We start from the raw sequence: 18,441 nt of genomic DNA, 5'->3' as shown, positions 1-18,441 counted from the left end.
AATGCAATTTAAAATAAATAAATCAAAAGATAGCTTAGAATTGTTCAAATAAGTTTCTCAATCAAGTCGGTAGCAGACTATACGCAACTCTGATCAGGAATATAATATGCAAAGAATGACGTTTAACAACTATATTTTTTACTTCTTAATTCTAATGCTTAAACATAAAACATTACCTATAAAGCAACAAAACTAAAAAATGACAATCGACACTTAACAAAAACCAACAAAGCCAGAAGATTTATTCCTTGGGCTTTAGCCCTTCCAAAAGTAGGTGAGGGACAATGGTGCGTTGTAGGTATCTCTTTAATATTTTTAACGTTTTTAATAAGCCCCATTTTATTTGCCAATAAAATATCTTATGTTTTCACTCAAGTAGCACCCGACCCCCAAAGTTCATTCCCAGTAAACACTCAATTCGGTTTGTTTAAATTCGATATTGGGCTGTACTATATTTTTAAATAAATATTATTCTAGCATAGGTTAACTTAAGAACTAGCTGTACAAAAACGTGTGTCAGTCTCCAATCTGTTGGCCATTGTCAGCCTCCCAGTGAGTGTTTGGGCTTGTGTTTGGCCGCAGCTAATCGATCGCTGAGAACCCATCATGGCCAGCCACTGGGTTCCGCTCGCAGCAAGGATCCTCTGCCTATCTGCCTCTGCCCGTCTGCCTCTGCACATGCGCACTCGCCCCGTGCCCAGAGGTCCCGGGCACCGTAGGGAGTGCGCCTCTACTGTGCGACTCATCGCCTCGCAGCTTCGTTCTCGGCGGTTGCCATTTGCGTGTCACCTACAAATGGTCGAGAGAAGTGCGCTCGGGCCTGTGGCGGTGCGGATTTCGGTTCCGTTCGGGAACCGAGAAACCGAGTAGCGGAGCACCTCAAGGCAGATGGTACAGGTCCTGCGGATGCTGCTGGTAGCTGCACTGCTGTTGGTACTGCTGTGGGTAGGCCTCGTACTGCTGGTGGGTCTGCTGCTGAGGGTAATCATTGAGCAGGCCGTAGCCGTGGCCGTGGCCGTGGCTCTGGCTGTGGCTGTAAGCGGGGTAGGCGGCGTTGGCTTGGTGGTGGTACATGGGCACGGTGGTGGCCGTGGCGGTGGCGGAGGTGTTGGCCTCCAGGGGCGGCAGCAGCGCCGAGTAGCCCGCACCACAGTGCTCCGGGGAGCTCTCCAGGGTGCGATCCTTCTTGGACTTCATGCGTCGGTTCTGGAACCAGATCTTAATCTGGCGTTCGCTCAGGCTCAGGGCATTGGCAATGTCGATGCGGCGACGGCGGGTGATGTAGCGGTTGAAGTGGAACTCCTTCTCGAGCTCCAAAGTCTGGTAGCGGGTGTAGGTCTGGCGGGTGCGTTTCGAGTCTTTGCAATCTGTAAGCAAAACGGAGAGAAGCGGTGGGTTAGTTACGATTCAAGTATTTTGCAGTGTTTGGAAGTATCGAAAAGATATGGGATCATGTCTTGTTTAGGGGTTGCTGTGCGATGCCTACCTGATGCCAAAGTCTCCTCGATGTGCGACCAATTGAAATCGCCGGCTCCGCTCGGGGCTGTCACAATTCGATGATTGATCTCCTGGCTGACGGCTGACGAGGACTTCTCCCCCGGCGACTGGGGTGGGGTGCTGATGCCCTCGACGGGCGGCAGGGAAGTGGGCGTGGTCGGCGGCGGGGTGGCGAAGTCGCCGTTCTTCAGCTTCTGCGACTGGGACTGGGGCGAGTAGACGTCCAGGTAGTCGACGTCCTCGGAGGCGCTGGGCGTGGGCACGGCCACATACTCCTGCTCGAAGCTGGGGGCGGGGCTGGCGGCGACCTTGGAGGGCGCGGAGGGGGCCTTCTTCACCGGCTCCACGGTGGTGTAGAAGTAGTCGGGGGTGTACTTCAGCTTCTTCACGGGGTTGGTGAGCAGGGCCCTCAGGGTACTGGGGCGTTCCTCCACGGCGGCGATGATGGCGGCGGCGTCCTCCTCGGCCTTGCGCTTGGCGGCCTTGGGCGGCGGGGTGGTGGGCTGGGCAGTGGGCGGCTGCGCCACCTGCTCCTGGCTGTTGTAGTAGTAGCAGCTCTCCGAGTAGCTCTCCTGGGGATAGTAGCTCTGGTAGCCCTGGTAGCTGGCGCCGCTCTGATAGTAGCTGCTGCCCGAGTTGTCGTAGTAGGTGGGCGGCAGGCTGTGGGGGTGATACATGTTGTACATGTTCATGTTGTCGTAGCTGTAGTGGCTCTGGCTGTTGGTGGCGGCCATTTCGGATGTGTGTGCTTCAATGGTTTCTCTAACTCTGCGATGTGCACGCAACGCTGCTGAGTTTGCGAATGAGCTGGTCCTGCGGCAGATCCTGCATATATAGCAAAATCAGAGGGCTCTAGGCACACGCTCGCTTGTTATAGCGCATAAATGTCCCTGCGCATGACGCTTTGCCGCCTGCTGTTCGCAGCCACCCCTCAGGGGAAGTGTCCTTGCAGTCCCGGCGAGGGGAAGTTATCCGAGGTCCTGGCCGCCTTATCCGTACGGGGCCTACCTGCTGCGCTGCTTATTACCTACCCATCGCGCCCATTATCATCGCGAGTTATCCGCCCGCGCACTTCCCCTCCCGGCGACCTTGAGACGCCGTTCGGTAATTACGGCCATGAGATGCCTACCTATGAGGTGCGCAGAGCGGGAGGGGCGATGCGCAGCCGATCTCTCTCTAATTGCAATAATCATAAAGACATAAAAAGGAACCGTAAACTGTTGCTGAAAACTCTGCCCCGGGCTAGAGGCTTTTTCCCGGCCCGTTTATGGTCCCTAAAAATTTCTCTGGATTTTTGCCAGCGCGCAGAGCGACGACTGGCTGCCAGTTGTTCCCGGAATCCGCGGCCCTTTCCCTCCGAATTTATTTCGCGGACTGGGCGGCCAAAGGATAACATTACGTCCGATCCCGGAGACTGCGATTGCGCGTGGCCTAGGGTCGCGTGTTTGCGCTTTTTGTTTGCCTCGTGGCCAGCAAGTGCGCAACTCCCGATCCCACGGCAAACTCACTCCTGTGCCTGGTGTTTGCCCAACACCCGAAAGCCGAAAGGCCAAACTGACACAGCTAACAAAAAACAAACAGTTTCAACCGACATCCCTTTAGATAATTAAAATACTTTCAGAGGAGCTTGTTTAATTTCTATAGTAAACTGAAACTTAGGGACATTCTAACTGAAGAATTTAATTTATTTTAAGATTTTATACATTGTATAAAAAGTATTTTTAAAAACGTGGACTGAGGGAAAAACATCTTGCTAAAACACGTACAAACAGCCTTGATTTACGAAAAACTGCATGCATTGCAATATTTAAGAACGTTCGTGCTCAAAAATGTCTGATATCGAGCACTTTTTGGAATTTTAACGTCTGCCAACAACCAAATCCCCAACTGTTTATTTTACGTGCTTGATTATAAGTCGTAAGTAACTTAAAATATTGATATTATTTAAATACGAGTATACCTCGTTATTTCGTTTCAGTTTCCAATACTTAATTTTGGTCTCCAAAATTCGTGCTTAAAAGCAGTATTTAGTTCTTCGGTCTGTTTTTGCCATGCTTGGCGACGTTTTAACATCGAAAATAAATAAATGGTTTAATAAAGCAGTATTTCTGTTTCTACTACCCTTATTATACTTATTTATTTTGTCCAGAAGTGCTTTTCCAAAAAAAATTCCTAAGATATCCTAAGGATGGTGCTTAGAATGACCTTTAGAGTCTTAACATGCTGCCTTATCTGGTGTTTGCATAGAACTAAAAAACATTCACTTCTCCGCCACATCTTCTGTTTACATGACTTTCTGATCGGTTTACGCGGCCGGGATAAATTTTATCAGCCACCCCCGTTGAACACCCCTCACATATCGATAGTCCTGACATATGTGTGCCGGTTGTGCATGTGCGAAATCTACCCCCACCCTCAGACCCCTCCCCGAACAACACATACCCCATCTCCATCGCTGGTAACTTCTTTTGTTGCACAAAATTTATGGCGTTTTTCAGTTTGACAGAAGAGACTGCAGTTCGCTTTTCCCCGATGTCCTCTGATTGCTATACTGGCAGTGAGTGCTAGCCGCCTTTTGGTTTTAGAGTAAATTTAACAATCAGTGTGTGATTTGGAGAGAGAGAATATATTTTCGACAGGATAAAAAATATATAAAAAAAAACTTGGAAATAAAACTCAGCTCACTTTAGCTACAGCATGTTACAAATGAATCATTTTATTCCGTTCTTCCTTCATCATATAAATAAATGCATCTCAAAAGTAATAGGAAGTTTCTTTCTATAAAATTAAATTTACAAACAATATACCAGTGGCTTAAGAACATTTTATAATTGATTAAATTAAACTAAAAAATGGGTTATTTATTTTTTAAATATACGGTAGAACCATAAAATACAACGCTTACACTAAACCCTTCTTTCTCGAATGCGGGTATCTAAAATTATAAATGCTGTTTAGTAGCAAAGTATTGATATAATTTGTAATAAGCGCGTAGTTTTTTTGCCACTAAATCCTTTTTTAATTTTTATTGAATTTAATCGGCCACTTAACTTTCTCACTTTCGGGCAATTGGGTTTCGCTACAGCCTCAATCCAGATAAGCCCGAATCCAACACATGGCCATAAAATACTGCGCTATCCAAGGAAATGCAGCAGGCTCAGCGCCAGGACCCAGGCAACTTTAATTGAGTTGTAAGGCCCACAAGCGAGTGTCCGACCACAACACACCCCATCTCGAATCCGACCCAAACCCAAGCCATACCAGAATGCGAGTGCAGGGCTCAGCCCAAGAATTCGTACGTTTTTATTGTCGAATTAATAAATTACCTTGACAGTGAATCGGGCCATCCCATTGTGCCTGAGTAGCTGCGTGTCCCTCGTCCTTTGTATCCTTCAAAGTTCGATCCCCTCCCCGACTCAGTTCATCCTTCCTGCCTTTCTTCCGCTGACGGCGTTGCACATTTTGGCACTTCCATGAGGGTAACCCCAGTCCGATAGCCATCTATATGTGCGGCTATATCGCCGGTGGGTCGGTCCGTCGGACTTTTGATAAATGCACGGGAAGGTGGAACAGGCACGCGCCTGGAGGAGGCGAATGTGTTAATTCCCAGCCCACAGATATATTTTGGCGGATGTTGCAGTCAATCGCATCATTATTTTTCCCAGAAGCACATCATCAGCTGCCGTTGGTCAAGCGACACTTTAGTGACCAACATCATTAGGAAGCTAAACTGCAGTTCTTTGCAAAAAAATTTGGCAGATAGACATCCACAAATATCATTACTAATAGTTATTTTTGCCAAATAGGAAACCAGACCGAATAAAATGTTGAATATATCATACGAATAAAAAATGTCATAAAATGTACCACATATTTTTATCAAGTTCGAAAGACAAAAATAAATAAATAAGTAATTTTTAACCAACTACAATATTATATATATATTTTTATATTTTAAGTCGATATTCTTCGCTTTTTCTGACTTCGAAAATGTTCAAGACCTTACCGAAATTCCCCCACTCAAAGTAAAATTTAATTGCTTACACTGAAAATTGAGTATTGTTTTCTTTTATTGGCTTATCAATTGGCAAACCTGCTGCTCGGAGCTCATTAATATTTTAAACTTCAAAGGCTTGTTTAAAATGGATCAATACCGCACCTGCCCCACGGTGGGGCATTACATAAGATATCCCATTAGGATGCTCCAGAGCCAGTTAGTCCCGGACTTTGTTTGTTTTCCTATCTTGAGTGAAGCTCCGCGGTCACATGCTGTGGCTAGGTTTCCTTTGAAGTGGCTGCTGATCCCCTCCGGGGGCATTTCTCATTATAAACCGAGTGCCATGAAAACGGAGAAGGGGTGATAAAAACAATCGAGTGGATCGCACTCATTATCAGAGTGAAACGGGCGACGACCTGCTGCGTATAAAATGGTAAAGGGCCGAGAAATATTATCAACAAACAAAACGTACACCTCGCTATTGGTGTAAATTCCCCGTACTATTCCGATACACCGGCTATATATAGTATCAGCGTCAATTCGTCTAACGTAGGTCCGGAGGTCCCAGCGTGAGGTTTTCTTTGGCCGGATCGCAGGCAATCAATTTGATTGCCTCAATCGGCGGCTAATTAGTAGCGATGCTCGAGAATTATTCAAAATTTTCGTGTGCGTTATGCGATTTGTTTGAGTTAACAATCAAATTGCACGCAGATCGGGTCGTTAACGTTGTGCTGGGGAAATCATGTTGATGAATTGGCCAGATGTCTAAGGCTAGATGAAATAATCTTCTGCTCCTCGATATCTGCTAGGACCGAAGAGAAAGCCAGACTGAATATGTTTTCTCGGTGACCTTCGCTCGATGGCCCACCGACGACTCCTCTCGAGGTCAGCTCAATGGGTGAATAGCATTTCGGCCTTGGATCGGCACCAATCAAAGTCAAGGATGCCGAGACGCTGTGCTCCTTTTCAGATTTCCTCAATGTTTTGTACAAATATTTTCCCAATGCGTCACGCGTCGCTTGTGTCCTTGGCTTCTGTTCGCAGTCCTGTGCGTCCCAGATATCTTTGAACTGCCTGCGATGTCTTCGAGCTCTGTTGTGTTGACATATGAGACATCAGGATCAGGCTGTAATTGCTCCTGTCACACTTATTCGCATTGTCCCGCCGCTCTTCAATAGCGATGATGACCTCGTAAGCTGAATGAAATGGGAATTATGCATTTCAATGGGCTGTTTATGGCTCCGAGATATAAATTTCGAATGGCCCAAGACCCAGTTAGGGCCTTGTTAACACCTTCTGTGTCAGACCCTCCAACCGAGCTTACTGGGCCAAAGATTGCAATACCAATTGTTTAGTTTTGTTTAATTATTTAAAATTCTTAGTTGCTCCCATTGCGTAAAGGTATATACTGAATTCTTTTGGAAATTGTGTAACAGGAAGAAAAAAGCTTTTCGGGTCCTATAAGAAGTTATCCTTGATTAGGATAACTAGCCAAGTCGATCTGGTCATGTCCGTCCGTATGAACGCAGTAGTAATTTGGCACAAATTACTTAAAGCTGAGAGACTACAGACTGTAACAGGTAGAAGGGTGCGTTACCGACCCCATAATAGTATATATATCCTTGATCAGGGTCACTAGCCGAGTCGATCTAGTCATGCCCGTATGGATGCTGAGAGCTCGAAAAATTTAAAAGCTAGGCATGCAGATTCATGTCCTTTCTGCGCAGAGCAAGTTTGTTTTAGCGGGGTGCTACTCACACAAATGTAGTTCGAAAGTCATCAAAATATAAAGAATGATATTCTCAATATTATAAAATAATTGTCAAACAAAAAAGAAAGTTAACTTTGGGAAGCCGAAGTTTGTATGCCCTTGCAGTTATCAGAAATAATCAACTATAGTAACACCATGTGAAATTTTTAAGGATTGTTCCTGACTTCATTGATATTAAAAAAAATTAATTTTTTCTTTTTTTCAGTCCATTTTTTAGAGACCTATACGTTAGAGTAGTCCGATTTTTATTAAAGTAAAATCGAAATTCTTAAAAATATTTAAAATTATATTCCCAATATAAAATAATATATCAACAAGCCCCAAAGCTATAATTCGTTTCATATTATTTTCTCACCAATTTTCTCATCGTTTCTATGACAGCTACATATATGATATAGTCGTCCGATTTTTTAAAATTTTTTCCCCGATAGTTCCTATGGGAGCTATAAGATATAGTTGTATGATCCGGCTGGATCCGACTTATATACCACCTAAAGAAGAAGACTTTTGGGAAAGTTTCAGCACGATAGCTTTAAAACTGAGAGACTAGCTTGCGTAGAAACGGACGGACAGACGGACATGGCAGGATCGACTCGTCTAGTGAAGCTGATCAAGAAAAAAATATATATATACTCTTTGCTTTGCAAACTTCTGACTGAAATCATTATACTCTTTGCAAGGGTAAAAATATTGTTATTGTTTTCTTTATTATTATTATTATTTAATTATATTATTGTAAATATTATGAAGGTTTTTGCGCATTTTTTTACCGCTGTGCTGCAACTTGCAACGTGCGTTGCAGCAGATATGAAGCATAACTATTTTAGGCAAAGACAGATATGTTCCGTTGCTGTTCGACATCGAGGGACATCAGCAGCTAATAAGGACGAAGTCCATTAACAATGATTGAAACGGAGGTCTCCGGGGAGTTCGGCGTAGGCCGTCAATGCGATTCCGCTGACGAGTCGTACGCCGGGGAATCGAAGGCGCGCGCGCTCCTCGGAATTCGCCGAATTCGCTGATGGCATTGGATGGTCTCAGTTTGAATCTCAGCGCTCGACGTCCGAGTTGTAGGACTGAGCTGAACTGGGCAGGGAAAAGGAGGAAGGGGGCCCCCTGCGGCCTGTTTTATACTTTTATGATGTGCCAATAATATTTCCGCCTTGGAAACCAATTGCGCTGCTCGTCGGCGAAGGATACGCGGGCAATTAAGACGCTTAAGGACCCATGACACGGTGCATTTACCATCCATAAACAGACGACTCAATTCGGTCCGAGTCGAGTCGCGTGAGCCTCGTCCTCGGCTTCGTCGTGCAGATCCAGCCTCGTCCTTCAACAGGACATCATTCTAATGCGAGACACACGCGTCTTCCCTTCTCAGGTAGGCCTTGATTCGGCCGTGGAAATCAGAGAAATCAGAGGTGGAAATGGCCGGTTCGAAGGCGGGGGCGGTGGAAGGGATTTGGCTCTGTTTACCCAAAACAGACTTTCCTTCAGCCAACGCCCCCGTCTCGCAGGAAATTGAGTTGTAATGACTGTACTGGTCAAGAAAAGGATTAAAATGTCAGAGTGCCGACTTACGTTACAATCGTCCCGAAAAGTTCTGCTTTCCACGATCCATTTCCTCGAAACTAATTTTAATGCGGCTTGGGGTCTGCGAGTTGGGCAAGTCAACTGTATTTCAATTTTACCCCCGTTATTTTATTATTATTAACGAAGAATTTGAGGAGGATTTCATCTCCAGCAGTCAGAATCCATTTACAACTTTATATAACTTCCTGAATTTCTTCAACTTTTTGTATATTTTCTAAAATTAAGCGCTGCTTTCTAATGCTATGTAATTTATTTCCAAAGTTAGTGATAATCTAGTGATATCTATCTACTCTGAAAAGTACTGTTTAATTTTTTTTCTGCTTTCAGTTACATGACTTATGTAACTATATCGGTCGCTTAACTTTAACTTTCCTATTCAAATTTAAATATTAGATAAAACATTATGTTGTTGCTCCTTTTTTTATACCCTTTCAGAGGGTTTAATGATTTCAGTCAGAAGTTTGCAACGCAGTGAAGGAGACGTTTCCGACCCCATAAAGTATATATATTCTTGATCAGCGTCACAAGACGAGTCGATCTAGCATTGTCCGTCTGTCCGTCCGTTTCTACGCAAACTAATCTCTCAGTTTTAAAGCTATCGGGCTGAAACTTTTCCAAAAGTCTTCTTTCTATTTCAGGTAGTATATAAGTCGGAACCAGCCGGATTGGACAAGTATATCTTATAGCTCCCATAGGAACTATCGGGAAAAATTAAAAAAAAAAATTATATCTTCGGTGTTTTTTAACATATACCTTTCTAAGCTTGGATATAACATTTTTAAATTAGTTCTGAATTTCGAATTAAATTTTATCAAAATCGGACGACTATATTATATAGCTCCCATAGGAAAAATCGGAAAATTAGTTGTAAAATAATATTGAAAAATTTCACCTGTTTCATGTGTTTTTTAACTTATATCCTCCTACGCTTGGAAATAACATTTTTATTTGGTTTTGATTTTCGAATTAAATTTTATCAAAATCGGACGACTATATCATGTAGCTGTCATAGGAACGATGGGGTAATTGGTGGAAAATAATGTGAAACAAATTATAGCTTTGGGGCATTTTAACATATTTTCTTATAATATTGGGAAGATAGATTTGTATATTTTTAAGAATTTCGAATTCAATTTAATAAAATTATTAATTTTTTTTATAACTGCAAGGGTATACAAACTTCGGCTTGCCGAAGTTAACTTCCTTTCTTGTTTAAATCAGTAATCAGACATTTTTCTAGATATTTCAATAAAAATATGTTTCACAACACGTGCGGCGCAACTTAACGACCATGAAACATTATTCTCTGTGGGTCAACTATGTGCTTTGTCTATTGAAAATTTTAATCAGTCCGTTTCCTTCCCCGAACCCGATTCCCCGATTCCCGAATGCAGCATCCGTCACAACTTAGCCTATTCAAAAAATCTTACACAACAAAAATAATTGGAAATTCGCGGAAATTTTCACCATTTTTAGGTTGTAAAAACGAAAGACTTACTCGAAAACGTGTAAAGAAAAGTGTGTGGCGAAAATTAGGTCGGTTTTTAGGAAACATCTCGGAAACAATGCGGAATGGTAATTTAAATTAGAGCAAACGGCGACTACGGCCGGGCATGATGCCCGAAACCTTTTGAGAACGCCGGAATGGTGCGCCTAATCCCCGGATTTGCGAGACGTTGTGAAATATTGTGTAAGAGGTGAAGGCGACGTTTTATTGACTCTCTTCCCGGCTCGTGGGCGGTGCCGGGGTGAGGGCTGCAACAATGCCGCCCGGACAATGCTAACTAGAGCAGTTCCCAGTTAAACAAATATTTGCCTTTATTATGCAAGCCCATCCGTTGCATAGACTTGCATAACCCTGCGCGTCCTTGGACTGGCTTAATTCGCAGGATGTGCGTGGTCCGGAGGAACCTGACCCTGCTACAGTTCTGAGGCTACCAAACGAGGCCTCTACGGGAAGAAACTCGAGCAGAGCTCCTACGCCGACGCGTCGGCAGCCTCAATAAATGTTTATTAGGACCTCCGGTCGTAAAGCGATAAAATCATAAATTCGTGTAAAAACTTTTGTGCGTCGCGCATTTTAAATGGAAAATGAGGCCAGTCCTGGGATCGAGGCCAGGACCAAGAGGAATCCAGGAGACTCTACGCCAAAAAATTGTGTCGCGACCCAAAAAAATGCTCGAATTTTTTAACAATGACCAAAATGCGCGACACACAAAAGCGAGTTCGCTCTAAAATGTTTTTACAGCGCGTCGTTTTTTTTTATTGTCCCGCGTATTCTAGTTTCCATTTTTTCCCTCCGCGCAAACAGAGAATTTCTCAAAACTAAACTAGAACTGAGGCACATTTTTTGTGTGCTTTATTTTTTCTAGTTCACGGGAGTATTTTACGACGATTTTTAGCGAAACTGACTTTATGGCAGTCAAGGACGGGTCTCTGGGCCAGGCTCCGGAGATCAGTGTAAATTGTCACAATTTTTTGTAGCAGTTCCTGCGAAGACATCGACAATGGCCTCAAGCGGCGTAGATAACTCGACAGCCTTAGGGAGATAATGGAACTGCAGCTAAGGACAGTCAACACCCGATGGGTGTCCTTAAATTAGATGTAGGGCAGGACATGATGGTATAGTGATTTTTGCAATCTTTGGAATTTATATCGAATTTATATCTATTGTAACTGCGATTTATTTGTAATATGTTCATTGTTATTTAAAGCTCTGTAACTTGTAAAAGTATATGTATCCTTTACAAAAGGTTGCAAACATACATATGTTTTCGTTTATAAATGTCTTAAGTAAGTAAAATATGTTAATTATATGCAATAATATTTATTAATAAATGTTCTTTAAAATATATTCTTAATAAAATATTTGAAGGCATTAAAAAAGGTTTACAATGATTTTAAGCTTCAATGTTCTTATAACTAACTATCTAAACTCTTAGAGACTAGACTCCATTAGACTCGTGCTCCCTGTTAGCATTTAGTTTACAATAAATTCTTAACATTTTTTTAAAATAAATAAATCGTAATAAAATAAAAATGTTTTCAAATACGACAAGCAAAATGAAAAAAGTAAATTCGTTCAAACAAATATTTGATTAAAGCAGTCAACCGAGAATCACCAAGAGCCATCCCAATCAAGGGAAAGCGGCCGCATACAAACTTTTGTAATTGTTAAAAAAATTGGAAAAGCGAACAAACTTTTTCAACTTTCTGATGGCAAGATAAGTGTTGCTATCATTATGTGTTTCTGTTGCTGCACATTCGGGGCTCGGCAAAATGTGGCTGCAATTAAAAACTGTTACGCCTCATGCTAATCAGCCCGGGGAATTTTCTGGGCGAGAGGGCAGAGGCGGGTGAGGCGAAGGCCAATCCCTTTGCCAGTAAGGCAGCCAACCAGCCAACTCCAACTCCGGACTCAACTCCAACCTCGAGCCAGAAACATGGCAGCGACTGGCGAAAGAAAGAATTCATTATTTCAGTTTTAATTGTTTTTTTCATACTTTCGAAATTTTCAGCGCCAGGCCGGATTCCCCATCCTCCCTTTCGGCCACTCGTTTGTGGGATTTTGCATGTTCGGGCCACATCTTTCACAACCAACAACTGTTTACAAGAAATTCAATTATGACTTTTAATAACCGACAGCTCAGGTCAAAAAAAGCGTTTAGCTCGGAATGATGGCGAATTGCATGTGACGCTAAACGGCGGCAAAAGAGTCAGCGAAATGATATTTACACAAGGGCGGCGCAGATATGATCGGCAGGCGGGTTTGTTCAGGGGGCTGTCCTCAATGCAACATTTTGGGCGGATTGTAGAAAATTGTAAGCTTATGCAAGTCCCAGTGGTGTGGAGACTTAGGCTTTGGTTTTAGAAAACCTACAAAGTGTAAAGAAAAGAAAAAATGTTATCTTCGAATCCATGTATTTTAGGAGTGGAGGTACTGGAGATATAGACTTTAAATTAATACAATTGTTTGAGCTTAGTTATTTACCGAATAGTGTACCTAACACAATTATTCAGGAAAACCAACAAATTAAAAATTATTTTTTGTTGAATCCTCTGTGTAACCGAAATAGATTTTTACATGCAACTTCCCTTTCAAAGCAAGAGTGATTCAATGTTGTGCTTTGATTTTACAAATATTTTCATATTACCAACCTTCTTACAAACTGACAAATATTTAACAAGAGTGGAATAAATTTAAACTTTAACATAAGAGCCGAATAGTTTTCAAGTAGTTTTCAAGTAACCTAAGGCTTAACCCCCTTTGACCCATTTTCAGAGCTCGTGCTGCATCAGTTTAATGTGTGTGCCAAGGTGTCTCCGTGCTCGAGCTTCTGCGCCTATATGAGTGCCGGGTCATTAATTTTGATCATGCCCAAATATGTGTCAGTCAGTCAGTGAGCGAATCGCACACAGAATTTCCATTTTCAGACGCACACAAATTTTCCCTATGCATGTATTCAAATTAGGCAAGGCGCCAACGCGCCCGCCTCCCAGATTTCCCCTCCCACACCCCATGTGAACCCTAATTCTGAGGAGCAGAGTCGATGGCCCCGGCTAAACGGCGATGGAGGTGGAAAACTGAACTGGGGCTTCCTGCACATGTGCCCGAGGGTGCGGAGGAATTTTCTAATTTATTTTTTAGCATCGGTTCAAGGTTCTTCGTGTTTTGTGTGCTTCACGTTTCAAGTTCGCCAAAACAAATTGTTAATGGAAATTCACGCGTTCGGAATTATTGATTTTTCTGCTCGCGCCAGAGGCTGGCTGGAAACTTTCTCCTCCTCGCACTCCATTGACATTCGAATTGTACAAATTTGACATGAATGGGACGATTAATGGCCAAGGTCGGTGTTCGATTTGACAGCTCAAAAGGGGAGCTCCGAAACTCTTGAAACATTTAAGTATTCTTGGGCTCGGAATTTGTTTCGAACTTCAACTGGACTTTAAAGGTTGAGCCCGCAAAACGTAAGCTGGAAACTGGCAAGGAGCGTCACCTGGGGCTAGGAGTCCGGAAACAAGATAGGCCAGTGCATTTCCAGTTGGATTGGTAGGAATATAGTTTTATATCCTTCTGATTAGAAAAATAGTTACTTACATCCTACAAAACAGTTTTTCCTGGACACAAACCCACCTCCACTATCACGATGGTAATGCAGGGCCAGGATGCACTGCTTGCAGTTGTCCTTTTGGCAACACCGTTTCAGAGGCATGCAATAAATGTTGAAAGTGCAATGTTGCAGTTAAGTTTATGCAACATTTGTGAGATGTTTCAGCTGGAAGTTTAAAAGAAAAAAATATCTAAGCAATATTAACATGCGCTTCTTTAAGTTTGGATTAGGGGTTTTATTAAAGACTTTGTCACGATATTGTAGTCGTGACCCAATGTCCTTAATTATATTTTAAGCATGTGAACCTTTTAATTTTTAGCATAGCTTTTAAATGAAAAGGAGAAAACAATTTTATTCAAAAAAAAACAAGACAAGGGCATTGTATTGGAGATTTAAAAGGGCTACATATAAAGCGCCTTCACATTTTATCTTAAAATATAAATCTAATAAAAGCTTGGTTTAAAGAGATATTTAATAATATTATTTAGAACCCTGATCTATCGATCTTGATCCCATTACATTTCAAACCTGTTTTTTCTTCGAAGCATACCCGCAGTTCCGCCGCTGTAGGATTACCTTTAAACCGTGACGAAAGTGACTCATTTGCAAGCCCAAGCACTGCTGCAATCCTTCTGCGCCTTTAATGTGGCCTTGATAAGGTGGACTAATTAGAGCGGCGCTGATTAGCAGCGGCGGCAGGAGGCCAAATGTAGAGCAAAAGGACACAATCGAGACACATGTAGCTTAGTCCTGCGTACAAGTGAATGCCCGCATTGTTCACACGCATAGTGTGGGCGAAGGAGGAAAGGACGAAACTAGGGAATCGGCGTGGAAGGATTCCGTTGGCGGCGCGCCGCAGGTCGATAATGAACACAAATGAGCCTCGGCATCGAAATCCGATTCGGAATCGGGCAAAAGGAGTTTCGGGTAAGAAATTGGCAAGCATTTGCCAAAAACTACAACTTGAACATGTCGAACAATGCCGAAGGACCTGTTAGAAGGACATCGAGCTGAGGGCTCGACCTTGGCGCAGTATTTCAAGAGCAGCCAGCCGGGAGTTTATAGAATTTTTTGGTTTCTTCTCTTTTTTCTGGCTGCATATCTATTGTTGCGATCTGATTGATTGCTGTCAGGATTTTAGCTGGGAACGAATCCTAGGGGCTGCCTGGCAATGAGCAGCTGTCTTTTATCCCTCGGCGGCCATTTTTAAATAATTCGCTCCTCAGTTTTTACACTTACTTTAAAGATACTTTAAAGTATCTCATAGGTTCCTGGCAACTTTCGCCGCTGTCCTGGGGAATTAATCATCGCCTAAGTACGCAGCTTGTGGCTAAGGACATGCGCAACAGTCCCCGACCCCCTGAGTCCCCTTTCGCCCCCTCCGAAAACCATCTCGTCCTGCAGCAGCTGCGGCCAAAGCGAGAGCAATATACAGTTAAAGCTTTTCCCACTGCGGATAAAGCTTGGCTATCTGGCTGGCTGGCAAATGTGTCCTTATGGTCCTTGGGTGTATTTCGGGGGATGTGTGTATGCGAATAAAAATTCAATCAAAATGGCGTTTGCACAGCGCTGGCTGCTGTTCTATTTGCACTGTTTTCTCTTGATTTATTTATGCTTTTTAAGGCGAAACTTGATTACAAAATTTAAAAGGTGGAAGCCCTAGAGATTTAAAAGTTAACTGACCTTTATTATACTATATACATGTGGAAAAATAATTTAAAACTTATAAATCTATCTAAAACTTAAGCTGTTAAAGTCTGTAGTGTGAGTCCAGTAAAAATTTAACGACAATAAGTATCAAACTTTAAATTAGCAGAATAAATCAATTTACAGATCGAGGTTAATTAACATCATTTAATTTAAATAATATTTACTAAAAACACTTGGACCTTGCCGTAAGCTAGAATGTTATAACAATTTTCGAAATATTTTAGATCTCATGCCTTGCAGCAGAAACTCCTTCCCCGAGCTCGTCGCTTAAGCTCAGCTGCTGTCTCCTCCTAATGACCTCCAAGGCCCTTCCCTGCAGAACCACTTCACCCAGTCTCGAGACCAAGAAGTCCTCCCCTCACCTAACAACTTCGCCAGCCATCTTGTTCAAACTAAGTAGCTCATGTCTGACAGCTGAGCAACGTTTGTCATAATCAAATGTGAATGGACTGACACTGACACTGGGGCTCCGAGGACCGAGAACTGAAAACTGGTAGCTGCCAAAAAGCAGAGAGTGGAAATTAATTTAAATTGGCCTTTAATGTAAATGCATCTCTCAATGCATCGCCAACTGCAGTTGGTTCCCCGAGAGTTTACCCTGCTCCAGATATCGCTTATATCCCGGCTAACACCGACTTGTGTTTGCCTCTAAATGGAGGGTATTTATCAACTACTCGTAGACGCTGACTACCCATCCTCCAACCTATTTCGAAAAACCCCATTTCCATTAGGGATGCGTGAAGAACTCAAATGGCAAGGTATTAACGAATTGTCGTGAGTTTGGTCCGGGGAGGGGACTTCATTTTTCTTGGATCGTTTAATTGGAAACTGCAGAAGTTCTAGTTCCGTTGATGCACAGAGATAAAATTATAACAATATTTATCTATCGAATATCCCATCAAATATTAAGGTACTTTAAAAAAATCTCAATTACCATAATTATAAGAAAATGTTTATGTTTGAATCTAAAATTCCTTAACATTGTTTCTTATCTAACACTCTGGCCTAGTTGAGAAAATAGAAAATATTCCTCCGTGTTTTTGTTCTATGCCCACATTTAATTTGAAAATTCCCATTTCGCGTCAAGCGCTGTTTTCCTTAACTAAAAACAAACTACAAACGCCACTGATTGTTTCATATTAAAAACTGAGCGAGTGTGTGCGAGGGGCAACAACTACAACACCGGAGGAACAACATGCAAGCGATGATGAAAAATCGCCTGCAACATGTTGGATGCTGCTGAGGGGACTCTCCGTGGATCTGGAATGGAATGGGATCCGAGAGGATGGTATGCTGTGCTACGGATTGGGATGCGAAAGTCTGGCTCTGACTGCCCGCTGGCATCGCCGACATCAACTCCAATTACAGAAGTACACGCAGGCGTCTCTCTTATGATTTCTTTTTTTAGTTTTTCATTTATTTTCCATCTCCTCGTTTTTTGTACATATTTTTATTTGCTTTGTGGATGATATGCGGGCCAAATAGGAAGAGCAAACAGAGTGTGTTACATGTGTGCTTGAAAAAGGCAGGGGACACATGTGGAATGATTACACAAGACCTTAGACTAAGAACATTTTCAATAAGTTTAAACATTTTGATGTCTTAATACTACAAATTTCTTTGCTTTGCAAGCACACCAATTGCATTTGTGAAAATTAAATTAGATTTGCATTGAAATTAGATTTGCATTAATGAATTATATTGTTTTTTTTTTTTAATTTAGTTCGTGGCTTTCTCAGAATGATATTTCAAGCCTTTTGTTTTGTAATAAAGCGTTCCCGTCAAGTGACTTCTGCCTTTTAACGCATTTTCACTTCAAAGTATATAAAACAAAATGGCACCAAGGTGAATATGAGGTTGCCCATCCTACAATCCATTTGGTTCGAAAAAAAAGCCATAATCTCACTGAGACTCCGAATAGGGTGTGTCTATAGTAGCAACCTAGTCTTATGATAAAAATAGCCAATCAAATACAAATTTACCGAAACAAACTAATCAATCGAATTCAAATTCAAATGCCGCCGAAATCAAACAACATTTGTTCAGCTCTGCATGTGAATCTGGAATGTTGGTAGCAAATATGAAATCGACTTTTAATTAAGGCATTTAGCCAAACAAATCAAAATCGTTAAGCCCCGAAACAGAATGAATCATGGGAACTTGAACTTGGCCGGGCTCCAAAGTGAACCCGATCCGGAACCCCGAAAACAGACCAATAAATTTAAATTCAGCGACAACTGCCAACGAGCTCGTTTTAAAGGAGGAACACACGTAGCTTCAGCTTTAGGAGGAGACTTTGCATTTTCGAGGGCGGCCAGGCCAGGCCAGGCCAATAAAAATGGAAATGAACGCGGAGCGAAACGTTTATAAAATAATAATGCGAAATAATAATGTGACGGTGATTTAGCGGAACAGTGCCACGATTGAATACAAATAAAGTGGGGGAGACGACGCCTAATCTAGGATGATTTCGGCCTAATCTGGAGCGTGAACCGGGGGCAGATGCGTCCTGGAGTGGCTGCCAACTACCTGTTTTTTCTCGCTTTCCTCGCTTTTCCCGGCAGCGCGCTTTTCCCCAAATCGAGTGAAAAGCTGGAGCGCCATAGGCCGGTTGCCGTGGCACCCTCGGCGCATAAATCAAGGCAGGGGGCGGAGCCAGCCGTGGGTGCGAGCGGGACGGCCTGCTTTTCGAAAATGCGCACTGCCCGGCCTCTCGCTCGCACCCATCACCGAGTCCCATGATGATTTACAGTGTTCGAAAC

At 42.7% G+C, this 18,441-nt stretch overlaps 1 protein-coding gene across 1 annotated transcript; it reads right to left on the bottom strand.

Annotated features, from left to right (window-relative positions):
- Window positions 1-483: 483 nt before the first annotated feature.
- On the bottom strand, window positions 484-2,255 carry LOC108027051 (segmentation protein fushi tarazu). The gene is made up of 2 exons (XM_017098259.2): window positions 1,487-2,255; window positions 484-1,367 (listed from the first exon to the last, which is right to left on the bottom strand). Exons 1-2 carry the CDS (start codon window positions 2,229-2,231, stop codon window positions 880-882), a joined length of 1,233 nt encoding a protein of 410 aa, XP_016953748.1. The 5' UTR covers window positions 2,232-2,255; the 3' UTR covers window positions 484-879.
- Between the last annotated feature and the right edge of the window lie 16,186 nt (window positions 2,256-18,441).

Source organism: Drosophila biarmipes, chromosome 3R (assembly GCF_025231255.1).
Source record: "Drosophila biarmipes strain raj3 chromosome 3R, RU_DBia_V1.1, whole genome shotgun sequence".
In the NCBI taxonomy this organism is placed as follows: domain Eukaryota; kingdom Metazoa; phylum Arthropoda; class Insecta; order Diptera; family Drosophilidae; genus Drosophila; species Drosophila biarmipes.
The sequence above is the reverse complement of the archived record's forward strand: the minus strand, read 5'-3'. Positions and strand labels throughout refer to the sequence as shown.

Coding starts and splice junctions, on each gene's coding strand:
- LOC108027051 (XM_017098259.2), bottom strand. CDS start 2,231: ATGGCCGCCACCAACAGCCAGAGCCACTACAGCTACGACAACATGAAC. Junction 1,368..1,486: donor CGAGGAGACTTTGGCATCAG/GTAGGCATCGCA, acceptor TTTTGCTTACAG/ATTGCAAAGACTCGAAACGC.